General features: G+C 27.1%; 2 protein-coding genes across 4 annotated transcripts in view; both read right to left on the bottom strand.

The window, feature by feature from the left end:
* Nucleotides 1-3,767: 3,767 nt before the first annotated feature.
* LOC103309464 (proteasome inhibitor PI31 subunit-like) lies at nucleotides 3,768-4,429 on the bottom strand. Its single transcript, XM_008184955.3, has 2 exons — nucleotides 4,261-4,429; nucleotides 3,768-4,190 (listed from the first exon to the last, which is right to left on the bottom strand). The coding sequence occupies exons 1-2, from the start codon at nucleotides 4,341-4,343 to the stop codon at nucleotides 4,061-4,063; spliced, it is 213 nt and encodes a 70-aa protein (XP_008183177.1). The 5' UTR covers nucleotides 4,344-4,429; the 3' UTR covers nucleotides 3,768-4,060.
* A 1,271-nt stretch (nucleotides 4,430-5,700) lies between these two features.
* The window catches only part of LOC100165690, a 16,378-nt gene continuing 6,639 nt past the window's right edge, over nucleotides 5,701-15,439 (bottom strand). For all 3 annotated transcript variants that reach the window (XM_016804408.2, XM_001950280.5, XM_016804407.2), the window contains exon 9: nucleotides 5,701-7,811. The gene's annotated coding sequence lies outside the window, so the exon portion shown is untranslated. The remainder of the gene's footprint in view (nucleotides 7,812-15,439) is intronic.

Here is a 15,439-nt window from a genome sequence, read left to right as displayed (position 1 = left end):
CCCCAAACACCACGGGGCTAAAATGATTGTGCTGTAAGTAAGTAACAACAACAACCTAGGCTTAAAAATAAGTAATAGGTACACATTAATAATTTCATTAATATATGTCTAAAGAATAAAAAAAAAATCGCTTAAGACGTGATAACGTAGGTATAGCGTTGCACCGATGCGTAGGAAAATGCAAAATTGCGAACTTCCAAAGGCCATGACTTCAAAACTAAGTCCTACCGTCAAATTCTGATTGCACCATTGTTCTTAAATAGTTAATATGAGTAAGTTCCAAAAAAAAAAAAATCAAAAAATTTGTACGGGTTAGTATTAATTGTCCCAAGTTAAACACACGCCTCGAGTTGGAGCGTTTGACGGAAGTACATTTTACACACATCTAAATATTTTTTTTTATGTAATTTGTGTATAAAACATCTCCTTCTATGAGTATTAACTATTAGTGTAAGTTTTCGAACGTTAGAAAAACGATATAGATATTAAATTTGTTCTTCTTTATAAGTGGTGAAAATTTCGTTTGTTATAGTTATGATTAGGTATAGCCTTCTCCGTTCTTTCCCGCGCCGGGATATATTTTGATAATGTTTGGGAATTAAAAAAAAATAATTGTCAAAATGGTCAATGTCAAATCTAATTTAGTCAAACTGCATTAGAGTTATGAATAAATAAGTTTTACGTAAATTAATCAAAATTTAATGACACCGGTCATATAATCTCAAATTCGTCAAATATGCAGATTTTTTCTTGCATCAAGCCATAGAATGTTATTAAATTTTAATCATAAAACTAATAATGTAATTCAATAATTCATGTTTAATAAAAATCAGTCAGGGTGATTTATTTTTATAAAAAAATAAATGTCAAATTTAATTATTTTATTCTCTATTTGTATACACGATAATAGTACCTGTACTAAATGTACCTTGCACACGTACCGACAGATTCTGGGAGAACATGTTATTTTTCAGTAACATTATTTTGATTTTTTGAAAAAATCGGGAAGTTTGATTAGTGATTTTACTGGTGTTTATTGTGTATTAAGATAAAAGTAAAAATATAATATTTGAACTTGTCTTTAAAATTGTAAATTAATCCAAGTTTAATAGTTTTAACACGGTAACAATAATATGACAATTGTATTAATATTAAGATTTTGTCAAAATCGATTTTGCGTGAAAATTCCCATTTTTCCTTAATTTTTATGTTGTTGTTTCCTGACGCTTTTGAAAACTATTGGGAACTTTAAATTTTAATCTTCTGAACGCACCAACTACATTCAAATTTCTTTGTGAAAAATGCGATTACGGATTACACACACCATATAGGTACTAATGTTCATTGCTCATTTACTTCTCACATAATGACACGGCCAAATGTACATGAAATATGAAATGCTTAAACACTACTCCTTAAAACATTGTTTTTTTTTCAGCTTCCGTTTTCTTCGACCTGCAGTCTTCATCGTTCTGGCGAAGAATAGAACGATAAAAATCTTACTTCTGGCGAAATATATCAAATTAAAGATTTACAAATTATTTAGTAGTTAAATATTTATAAAATATTCAACTGTTATAGCTAAGGATTGAAATTTAAAACAAAATAATAAATAGCTTAAATATAAATTACTTTATAGTTTATTCACAATAATATCATAAAAAATATACTTGGTAATATATAATGAGCTAACTGACGACCGTCTTTGCTCAGAATCGTTTTTCTTATACAATGATATTGTATCATTGAATTAAAATTTAATACAATCCATTATATAATGACAAACTAGTAACGTACTGTACAGCAGATTGATACCCACTAGCCCACGTTTGTTTTATTACTTGCTAAATGTTTCATGTTTTGTCTGTCTAACATAACAGGAATTGTTTTCGATTCTTGAGCAGTTAGTGGTAATTTTATATTTTGAGCCACTCCACCAATTTATTTATTTTTAAGTCATATTTTGACCTCCGTAATGCACCAACAATATTCACTTTCCTACCGAACAAGATACTGAAGTTGAAAATCGAATCATTAATTCGACTACTTATCGTGTACACAGACACAAAAATGAAAAATAAATGTAAAAAAGGTGAGCAAGTGTAAGTCGCTCTGCTGTACAGTAGGTTACTATAGTGGGTCACTGTATAGTGGATGCTACTAAATTTGAATTCAATGACATAATATCATTGTATAAGAAAACGATTTTGAGTGGAGACGTTATTTCAGTCTAGATATAAGACATATTATATACTTATATAAATGGTATCTACAAAAAATTCCAAATTAATCATAATACAATAACCATTAGGTACTTATAACGCGTAATATATCAACAAAAAGCCGTGATACTATATCATTTATATATAATAGTATACTTTAGAAGTTTCTAGTACCCACGAATAATATTATACAATCACAACAAAATAACTTAAATAGTTATTCCAGGTTAAGTATTTAATATGTAATTTCTTCAAAATTTGAAATCTTAGATTTAAAAAGAAAATTTTAATGAACATTTAACTCAAAATAATTTGCAATAATTCTCATGTATCTATAGTTATTCGTTTTTGAATTACAACGAAAAAACAAAATCCTCTACGGGAGAAATGGAGTGAATATCCAATCTTGTAAAAATATTAAATTTAAACGCCCATAAAAATTTAATTTGATTTGATTGAAGACATTTATTTTTTTGACAAAGATAGACAAACTTATGAATGATCTCGTGATACTATCATAAATATAATATAATAGTATACTTTAAAAGTTTCAAGTATCCACGAATAATATTATACAATCACAACAAAATAACTAAAAAAGTTATTCTAGGTTTTTAAATATCTAATTTCGTCCAAATTTTAACTTAAAATGAGAATAAAAATGAACTGTGCTTATGTATTTTTTAGATTTTTTGGTAACAGAATTAGCTACTTACGTGGAATCTTGTTTCAAATTTTCAGTCCTTAGATATAAAAGTTGAACATTTTATAAATTTTTAACTACAAAATAATTATTCAATTTCAAATTTGATAAATTTGTAAAAAGTCGAACTTCAAATGCTTATAAAAAAAATTGTGACTATGTATTTTTAATATTTTTCAACTGCTATTGTAACAATAAATCAGGAGCCCTGTATTAAATTTTCACGCATTTTTACCCAACAAACAAAATTTTATTGATATTATAGAAAAAAAAAACTAAAAAAGTTGAAAACTGAGAATGTCCGTAAACAGTTCAAAAAGAATCAAAATATTTTGAAAATTTTATGTTGTATAAAAAATAAAAATATTAACATCCAAAACTATTGGAAATTTCCCACCAACTAGATTCACTTTCCCATGAAACAAGATACTGTTGAAGAAAATTGAAGCAGTTTTACTGCCCCAAACTGTGATGGCAGACACAAAAATCAAAAATTAAAAAATAAAAAAAATAAAAAAACACACATCATTGTAAAATCAATACATTTATCGTTCCAATCAGAATCTAAAATATAGATACATTATCATGATTTGCATTGATGATACAAATTAGTGATGTCACTTCAAAAATCCTTCATAAACTACGTGTAAAAATTGCTAAGTAAAAAAATATAAGATCTTTAAGCACCATAGTCAATAAAGATGTGATATCATGAATAAATGCTATGCATATTGAATTTAAGTAAACTTATTTTTTTTCAATAATTTATTTACTTGGCGAGGAATTATTTATAATCGTGTATAAATATTAATAATTTTATTTTTGATATAAATACATGATCTATTAATGTTTAGTGTATGCATTGATTTTTTAATATGCAGATAAGTCATCGTATTGTTAATATTGTAAGCGGCTAATTGCATTCAGTCGCCGTATGCAAGCAGATACAGAAAATCCAGCAGTCGAATGCAATTAGCTACTTTCCATATTAACAATAGAATGTGACTTATGTGTATATCCTAAAATCAAGGATATAAGTAATACTCATGTCAATTTAGTCAATAATTAAAACTTTATTTTGATAAAATTAAAATAATATTTATAGAGATATTGAATGATTTTTTACATGATTATTTTACATATACAAACTATCATCAAAATCTGGTGGTCTCATATGATCCGGACGGGGTCTACTAAAACTACCAGGCATCATTGGATCTGGATTGATTGGGAGGGTTGGGTCAAAACGTGCCATTGGAGGAATCCTAAATATTTATTAGTTAACATTATTAGGAAATGGAATAACATTAAATACAAAATATTAGAAAACCATACCCTGGCCCATTATTTGGTCTTCTTCTCTGCATAAGTGGATCGAAGAGCATACCACCACCTCCTATAGGATTCGAATCTGGCATGCCGTGTGATGACTATTTCGACTACTTATCGTGTACACGGACACAAAAAAAAAATAAAGAAAAATTAAAAAAAAGAAACACATCATTGTAAAATGAAATCAAGACATTCATCGCTCCACTCAGAATCTAAAATTAAAAATTGAAAATATCCGAAAAACCGCTCAAAACTAATCTAAATATTTTGAAAATTTTTTATCAAGTACCTATTATAGGAATTGATAAAATAAACATATGGTGTAAATTTCAAGTACCTTGCTAAAGTAATTCTTTTTTGAATTACAACCAAAGGAAATCGTGACATGAGAAATCGAGTGAACATCCAATATTTTAAAAATATGAAGTTCAAACAATCATTAAAATTTAATTTGACTTTTCAGTAGGTAGATTTTTTTTTGATTAAGTTAAAAAAACTTATAGGGAATCTTGTATTACATTTTCCAATTTTTAATTTAAAAAGAAATATTTTTATGAATTTCTAATTCAAAATTATTTTACACATTTTCGTAATTTTTACGTATTTTCTCAATATTTGAACTTAAAATTCTTATAAAAAAAAAATTGTGCACACGTATTTTAATATTTTTCAACCGCTATTGTAACAATATATCAGGAGCCTTCAAGCCTTGCATTAATTTTTCATGCTTTTTAAGTATAAATACTTATAAAAAAAACTGTGACTATGTATTTTTATATTTTTAACGAATAAAATTGTTTTGACACTTATAGAAAAAAAACTAAAAAATTTGGAACTGAAAATGTCCGTAAACACCCACAAATAAGCCAAAATATTTTGAAAATTCTATTGTGTATAGTAAATGCCAATACCTATTCATGTATCTGCGTTCATTTGTCATAGAGTTACACCAGAAACCAAAAGCGAATCTCCAGTCGAAAACCGATTTTACTTAAAAATCTCAGTTTTTTTAAACATTTTTTTAGGTTTTTCCCGGCGATTCTTAAAACTACTGGGAATTTTATATTTTGACCTTCCCATTAATGGTGTAATTGCACCAATTGACCAAATAGATTCACTTTCCTATCGACCAGATACTGAAGTTGAATATCGTAGCATTTTTAATACACTAAAAGGAGATTAAAAAAAGATTTTCTGTCAAATATCGTATGAATATATTTTTATTTATTTTATAATTCTAATATATATATTTTAGATGAGCGGAGTGCAACAGTTTTTATTTTATATCTAAAATAGTAGAATTTGAGTAACCCAACATAAAACAAAAAACGTAAGCCACACTATATCTAAAAGTAATATATTTATACTAATCTATTATCGGTCTAATATTTATTATTATTAATTATAAATCAACAATTTTCAGAATTTATAAAAAAAAAAACATTTGGTTTTGTGAATATTTTATTTTTATGGACGCCATGTATCAGTAATAATATAACAAATGTGTGTAAAAATAACATTTAGTAAATAAATTATTAGTACATTGTTTATCCAATAATATAAATCTAAAAAAACTGATTTCCTATAAAGTATAAAATGTATAATAGGTATTACCATAGTTACATTTACATTAAGTGTTTTTTTTCTTTTAATGGTGTACATTGTCTTTGTATATTCTATTTAATATTTTTGACAAAAAATGTATCAGCTATCAAACTTACAACTTACTAAATACTAATCATAATTATTCTTATTCTTTTCATATAATTCTATTGGACTTTTGGGTTTTGGATTTAAAATAATAATAAAAATGTAGGTATGAATTTAAATTAAATTTTTATTTTAAAATTAACTTAAAAGGCCCCTACACCCGCATGTGTTGTCTCCATCTTACACATGTAAAATATAGTAAAAACTGTTTTCGTGCGGGAAACAACCAAGAAGTCTACATTTATTAATTACTAAGAAACGACATTTTCACCACATGAAAAGGAGAACTTTAGCTATGAAATAAGGGTTTTATTTTTCGATATCGGAACTACAAAAATGTTATTGAGGTTTGAAAAACCCAGAAAATAATGGATTTTTAAACGGTAAGAACTTTTTTCTATAAGTGATATCAAATAAATAAAAACAATATTTCACAGATAATGTTCTGAACTATATTGTATATCGATTTGGAGTCTTAACTATCACTATATAGCCTGAGTGGTTTGATCCAGATCAAAACAGTTGTTGCAATGTTGCACATTTGTAAGATGTAGACAAAACACGTAGGTGTAGCGTCCACTTAATTCCAATATTTTAATAGTACCCACACGTGCCATAAAACAGTAAAATATAAATGGTTGATGTAAGATGTTCATCACCAAATCACCACAATGAACTAAAATTACATTTTTAATAAGTCATTAATATTTAGTTATGATATCCTAATTCAATAAAATAAATACTAAAGAAAAAGTTGAAAATATGGTTAAGTGCCTAAGGCCTAACTAAATATTATTTCAGCCCTTAAAAAAATATATCGTTAAATATTAACATTTTTCTTTAGTATTAACAAAATACCTTTAAAGGATCATATTATAATAAGTGATAACTGTAGTCGATCGCAAGATTACATTGAAAAACTAGTAGATAACTCGCAAAAGCCATTTTTACATAATATAAACATTTTTCATCACACTATTATTTAAAAAAATATCATTTTGAATACATAGAATAGGCAAGAAATATTTGACTCTACATTTTGGTCCTTTTGGCACTACAATATGGCTTTGTTGAACACTGTATGATATAGTGGCGTACACGTGATGTGGGTTTTAGATGGTCACAAACCTTTGAAACCTTAAATTGCCTTTTTTTAGTCACAAAAATTGTATTTATTCCGTATCATAGAAAAGTAATTATTACTATTGAATTGGAGGGAAAAAACTAAAAAAAGAAGAACTTTTATTGTGATTTACAAAGCACCTACATTAAAATAAAAATTCACTAATTTGAAATGAGTTTTTAATTTTTTAATCAATTTTATAAAAATCCTGTATACGCCACTGGTATGACAAATCATTTAATGCAAAAAGAAATAATTACAATTTAATTTCTAAACACATTACGAACAAAAACACAACAAAATATAATAATATTGCACATTCATGACGCAGTATAATCTACAATATTGACTTAAAATATATAACACAATATTTAATAAAGTAATGATTCAGTTTTCAATTATAACTGTTTATGTTAGCATAGGCCAACTGACATTTAAAATTACAAAACTATAATTAATATATATTCTCAAAATTTGATCAATATTTTTTGCCAAAATTATCACAGAAAACAATAACTTTAAAGTTTAAATATTATAAAAAAAATACTGATGTGAAAATTCTGAAGCCCATTTTTCATTCAGGCTGGTAAATCATAATGTAGTAAAAATATATTTACTTTTAGTCTATATATAGTAAAATATGGTTTGATATTTCTTATTTAATATTATAGGTATCTAATAAATATTTGTTCTGCATTGACCCTGCATTCGTGATCTTCTCCTTAAAAAATAAAAAAAAAACAATACATTAGGTAATTTATAATTATAATAATATAATGAATATATAAAATATGTGTCTTACATGCACATATTATTAATTGAAATTTATAAGTGCATGTAATACGGATGTGGTGCGAAACGTCGACAGGCTAGAATGCCGACAGTTGAAATATCAAAAAGTACGAAAAATTGACAGATAAAGAGGACGTTACATCGCGGACATTTGTTGTCTCCGTCTTTCAAGTGCGTAACATGGAAAATTGTACGCTCAGCAGAATACGTTTAGCTCCGTTAGTTTAAAAATTCGAGTGAATTGACATGTTATAAAATTTAAAGTTAAGATATTATCCATGAAATCTCGTCGGCTTTTTGTTTTACTTTAATTTTAAATCGAGTTCATAAGCGTGCGCACAGGGGGGCCAGGTAGGTATATCATATCGTTGAATTCAGATTTAGTAGCATCCACTATACAGTGACCCACTATAGTAACCTACTGTACAGAAGAACGACTTCCACTTGCTTACCTATTTTCATTTTTTCTTATTTTTGTGTCTGTGTACACGATAAGTAGTCGAAATAATTATTCGATTTTCAACTTCAGTATCTTGTTCGGTGGGAAAGTGAATATTTTTGGTGCATTACGGAGGTCAAAATAAGACTTAAAAAATAAATAAATTGGTGGAGTGACTCAAAATATAAAATTACCACTAACTGCTCAAGAATCGAAAACAATTCCTGTTATGTTAAACAGACAAAACATAAAACATTTAGCAAGTAATAAAAAAAACGTGTGCTACTGGGTATCAATCTGCTGTACAGTACGTTACAAGTTTGTCATTATGTAATGGATTGTATTAAATTTTAATTCAATGATACAATATCATTGTATAAGAAAAATGATTCTGAGCAAAGATGGTCATCAGTTAGCTCATTATATATTACCAAGTATATTTTTTATGATATTATTGTGAATAAACTATAAAGTAATTTATATTTAAGATATTTATTATTTTGTTTTAAATTTCAATCCTTAGCTATAACAGTTGAATATTTTATAAATATTTAACTACTAAATAATTTGTAAATCTTTAATTTGATATATTTCGCCAGAAGTAAGATTTTTATCGTTCTATTCTTCGCCAGAACGATGAAGACTGCAGGTCGAAGAAAACGGAAGCTGAAAAAAACAATGTTTTAAGGAGTAGTGTTTAGGCATTTCATATTACATGTACATTTGGCCATGTCATTATGTGAGAAGTAAATGAACAATGCACATTAGTATATGGTGTGTTTAATCCATGTTTTTCACGAAGAAATTTGAATGTATTTGGTGCGTTCAGAAGATCAAAATTTAAAGTTCCCAATAGTTTTCAAAAGCGTCAGGAAACAACAACATAAAAATTAAGGAAAAATGGGAATTTTCACGCAAAATCGATTTTGACAAAATCTTAATATTAATACATATTATTTTTACCGTGTTAAAACTATTAAACTTGGATTAATTTACAATTTTAAAGACAAGTTCAAATATTATATTTTTACTTTTATCTTATACACAATAAACACCAGTAAAATCACTAATCAAACTTCCCGATTTTTTCAAAAAATCAAAATAATGTTACTGAAAAATAACATGTTCTCCCAGAATCTGTCGGTACGTGTGCAAGGTACATATAGTACAGGTACTATTATCGTGTATACAAATAGAGAATAAAATAATTAAATTTGACATTTATTTATTAATAAAAATAAATCACCTAGACTGATTTTTATTAAACATGAATTATTGAATTACATTATTAGTTTTATGATTAAAATTTAATTACATTCTATGGCTTGATGTAAGAAAAAATCTGCATATTTGACGAATTTGAGATTATATGACCAGTGTCATTAAATTTTGATTAATTTACGTAAAACTTATTTATTCATAACTATGTCTCTATGGCCTATGTCTCTAATGCAGTTTGACTAAATTAGATTTGACAATTTGACATTGACCATTTTGACAATTATTTTTTTTTAATTCCTGAACATTATTAAAATATAACAATGGCATTTCTTGTATCAAGCCACAGCATTAATTGTCTTTATGTGTCTTTGTGTGAAGTACATTTTATTGTCACAATTTAAAACTATGATTATGTAAAATGTACAAAATATCTATTCAATAGATATATCCAATTTTTAAAATTGTTTTTATGGTATTTAGAAAAATAGAAATCTGTAAATCGTTACAAAAAAAAATAAGGTTAATATTTTTGGCTACTTTTTTAATCTCAACCAAACTCGTAAAATCGATATGACTAGAGATGCACTAGTACGAACTGCTGCAGGTTTTAACCATCGGTACAAGCAAAGTAGCAACAATTTTAGATACCTAGTGGAAAACACTAATTACATAGTCAAAATAGTGAAAACAATCATGCCCCGGAACCTAGCAAACAAAAAATTGCTGAAATCGAAACAAAAAAATACTAAAACAAGGACATTATATGAAAATCGGTATTTGACAAAATCGATTTTGGTATTTGGTGTAACTCTAAAACAAATTGCATGATACATGCGATTTTCACTGGTTGTTTATTCTAAACATGATACAATTTTCCAAAAAATTTTGAATAGTTTTGAGATTTTTACTGACATTTTCAGTTTCTAATTTTTTTAGTATTTTTCCTATAAATGTCAATACAATTTCATTCGTTGGGTCAAAAAGCTTGACAATTTAATACAAGCCTTCTAATATATTCTTACAATGACAGTTGAAAAATATTAAAATACAATCTCCATTTTTTTAATAAGCATTTAAAGTTTACATTTTGATGGAATACGTATATCATGAAAAAGTGCAGTTTTTTTTTTGTCATGCTGCACTAAAGTTTGGTTTTCGACCACTGTTGAAGCGTTCGAAAGCAACCTTTTTCCGTCCAGCGGGCGGAAAAGAGGAAATCCCCAAAAGTGCCGGCCGCCGGGCGCGTATCCCCTGCACAACCAGAAACTAAAATGTACCTACCACGGTCCTTGCAAAACATAAACTTTTGATTACATCTTAAATTTATAGTACCTATAACCACCTTGCCTGACACATAAACATTTAAATATATTATGTAGAATAGTCTATAATTGTTGCATAGATCCCTGCATAACCTTTTCCATGAACGCAGGGGCGTGACAAAAAATAGTATGTGTGGCTCGCGCAGGAAGGCCATTTCAGTCTTAGGCGAAATGCGGCACACGACGACCGCGACTGAAATGGCTTACTTCCCGCCCCTGCCACACAATAAACTATTGGTTTAGAAATTCATAAAAAATGTATTTTTTATTTTTTAAGATTTGTAAATTTAATACTAGTTTCCACAAAAGTTTGTCTACTTTAATCAAAAAAAAAATGTCTACCAGAAAGTCGATTTCAATTTATTTGAGCGGTTGAAGTTCAAAGTTTTACAACATTTGATATTGTATTCACTCGATTACTTATGTGTCAATTTTCTTATTTTGTTGCAATTCAAAAGCGAATGACTATATAGACACTTGAATTGTACACAATATATTTATTTTATCAATTCCTATACCAGCTACTTGATAACATTTATAAAATATTTAGATTAGTTTTGAGCTGTTTAGGGAGATTTTAAATTTTATATTTATAATTTTTTTTTTCAATAAATGTCAATAAAATAGGCAAAATATTTTTTATATGTTCAAAATATGTTCACAAAATTAAAAAATGACTTTGTAGTCAAGTATCGTAAGAAGTGGATGTCGCTCTGCTGTACAGTAGGTTACAAGAGTGTCTCTAAAATGGACGGTATTAAATTTGAATGTATTCGAAGAACGATTCTTATAGCGGAGACAGTAAGTCACCAAGGATATCTTATATTATTTATATTGTTATTATTGTATTATCATATAATAATAAATAATAAGAGACTATATAGAAGTTTCAAGTAATCACTAGTAATATTTTTAAAATATAACACAAAAATAAAATCGTTCTTCTTCCGTTAAATATTTAATTTAGTTCAAATTTAAATATAAAATAATTATAAAAAAAAACCGTATTTTTATATTTTTTGGTTACAGAATAACCTACCTAACCTACTTACGTCGAACCTTGTTGTAATTTTTCAATATTTAGCTATAATAATTGATAGTTTTATAAATTTTTAGCAACTACAAAAATAATTTTTTAATTCTTAATTTTATAGATGTTGTCAAAATTCAAACTTAAATTGATTATAAAAAAGTGGACAAGTGGGTGTCACTCTGCTGTACAGAAGGTTACAAGTGGGTGACTGCAATGGATGGTGTTAAATTTGAATTCAATGATATAATATCATTGTATTAGAAAAACGATTCTGAGTGAAAACGGTTAGTCAGCCTATGATATTACTGAGTACCTACATTTGATGATATAATTGTAAATAAAGTAATTTATATATAATCTATTGACGTGGAACTTTGTTTTACATTTTCAATCTTTAGCTATAAAATTTGAATATTTTATCAATTTTTAACTACAAAATAATTATTAAATTTTAAGTTTGATAAATTATGTTGAAATTCAAACTTTAAATCCTAATAAAAAAAAATTGTTCCTATAAATTCATAATATTTTGCAAGTGCTATTGTAACAATATATCAGGAACCTTGTATTACATTTTTACACTTTTTTACCCGACAAATACAATTTTATTGATGTTTATAGAAAATAAACAAAAAAAAATTGAAAACCGACAATGTCCGTAAACAGCTCAAAAAGAGTCAAAATATTTACAAAATTTTGTGGCGTATAGCAAATGAAAATATAAACATTCAGTAAAATGTTCATGAATCTACAGTTATTTGTTTTTGAATAACAATAAAATAACAAAACCGCTACATGAAAAAATCGAGTGAATACCCAATATTGTAAAAATATGAACTTCAAACGCTCATAGAAATTTAATTTGATTTGCTTGTAGACATTTTTTTTTTATAAATGTAGACAAACTTATCAATAATCTTCTATTATATTTTCAAATCTTAGATTTGAAAAGATAAATTTTTATAAATTCTCAACTCAAAATATTTTGCATAATTTCTAGATTTTTACGTATTTTGTCGAAATTTGAAGTCTAAGAAATATAAAAAAAATTGTGATTAGGCATTTCATATATTTTCAACGAATAAAATTGTTTTGAAATGTATAGAAAAATAACTAAAAGAATTCGGAACTGAAAATGTCCGTAAACAGCTAAAAATAAGTCAAAATATTTTGAAAATTCTATTGTGTATAGTAAATGCCAATACCTATTCATGTATCTGTGGTCATTTGTTTTAAAGTTATGCCAAAAACCAAAAGCGAATCTGCAGTCGAAAACCGATTTTGCGTAAAAATCTCAGTTTTTTCTTACATTTATTAGGTTTTTCCCGGCGATTCTTAAAACTAGTGGGTATTTTATATTTTTACTTTCCCATTAATGGTGCAATACAACGACTAACTATATTCACTTTCCCATCCAACAAGATACTAAAGTTGAATATCGAAGCTTTTTTAATACCTTAAAAGGTGATGACAGATACAAAAAATAAATAAATGAAAAAACACACATCATTGTAAAACCAATACATTAATCGCTCCGCTCAGAAAAACGAGCAGAGGAAATAACGAATTAAAAATAATATTTTAAATCGTAAAAACCTAACTGTTTTGGAATTTTTACGTAGAATTGTATATAATATGTAATAATATTTTTATTTTTTATTACTGTCCAAATGATTTATGTTTTTATAAATATTTTTAATTTTTTATTTAAATTATTTTAATACATGATTGTTTTTACCACAATAAATTTTAATATGTCAATATTTACTTTGATAATAGTAAACTTTGGTTTGTCGATATTTTTGACTGTCGACATTTTGACTATTGGCGTTTCGGCCGGCTCCCATATAATACAATATAATATGTACTTATGTTACGGGAAAAGTAGGAAATCTTGGAATTATTATGAAATGCCCGAACATTTTAGGCTATGTAAGAATGATCATTTTAATACTCAAATTGTTCACACGTTTACCAGGCAAAGTGTACCCTGCCTGGGGTTCAAGGGCCAAAGTGCATTAAATACTGCAGTGATCTGCGCACATTTATTTCGAATGGTATTTAAACGTAATAATAAATAACACTACAAAAATATTCTTACATATTTTGTTTGATTGACACCATGACTTACTAGTCACGAGATGCCTATCTAATTGTACGCAATATACGCGATAACGACTGCCGATAATACGAATCGTTCGGTAATCTCAACGGTAAAATGATCACATAACATACTGCGAATTTGCGCGAACACATGTTTACAAAACGCTGGATAGATGTACTTGCAATACATTTTGTAAAACCAATCGGTGTAAATACAAAAAATCTGGTAGACTTTATAACTTCAAGTGCTATAATAGTTCTGTAACCGATAATAAAATATAAAGTAATATAATGTGATCCTATATGCCTAAAATTACTTTTTAATAATAATTAATTAAAATAGCCATAGTTTAATAATAAATAACATTCATCTTATTCATGTCAAACCATTTTTGGATAAAAATATTAATTCTTAGGTAAGAGAGGTACCATACTGGATAATAGATTTAAAAACTATTAATAGGCAACTAATATTTGAAGTGTCTATTTCAAGTTTATGATTATTTAAGTACATACTCCGTAAAATGTTTTATTTGATTTTTATGAAATTCAATATTTAACTTACAGTGCTCAAATCTAATTTGGCACTGTATACAATGCACGGAAAATGTTAATTTATTCAAACTATGCCCCAAAAAATCGTGTATTGTGCACAGGGCCCTATTTCCTAGTTTGCCAACATGTATACAATATTTAGATTGTTAAGAATTAAAATATTAGATAAATTTGAACACACAAATTATTCAAATGATTTATGTTCAGTAATGGTGTAATAATGTAACTTTTTACATTGTTTTTTCATTTAAATAATATATCAAAATTGTTAATTAAATAACAGAGGTGGCCAAACCGCAGCTCGCGTCTTAACATTTTTACTAATATAATAATAGGAATTATTTCTTTTCTTGCTCATAATGTTATTTTTCATTATATTATGCGGCTCACAACTCTCATTCCTGGCCACTCTTCTTATATAACAATAAATACATTATACAATAAAGATGAATCAATAATTATAAATAAGTAGTACATGCAGGGTTGAGTAGTAACAAAGGTAGTATCTTGTATCTTGAATACATAATTTCAAATATCATGTATCATGAATCTGTTTTTGACACAACCCTTGATACTACTACAGTAATCCCTTGTTATCCGCGGTTTCGATTATCCGCGGTTGGGTCCACGATAACAAATTATTAATGCGATTGCGATTGCGATAACGTTTTACCGTTATTACCCGAACACTGTAGAAATTTATTTTTGACAACTGTAGATAAATGTTGTTATATCGTTATAGGTATAACACATTTACATACATTATGTACTTATGGGTCTATGATAACTACTGATCTCGTTATCCGCGGTTTCGTTATCCGCGTCAGGTTTGCTGGAACGTAACCTTCGCTGATAACGAGGGATTACTGTATAGTAAACATTTG

The sequence above is a fragment of the Acyrthosiphon pisum genome, chromosome A2 (assembly GCF_005508785.2).
Source record: "Acyrthosiphon pisum isolate AL4f chromosome A2, pea_aphid_22Mar2018_4r6ur, whole genome shotgun sequence".
NCBI lineage: Eukaryota > Metazoa > Arthropoda > Insecta > Hemiptera > Aphididae > Acyrthosiphon > Acyrthosiphon pisum.
This window is presented reverse-complemented; position numbering and strand designations above follow the sequence as displayed.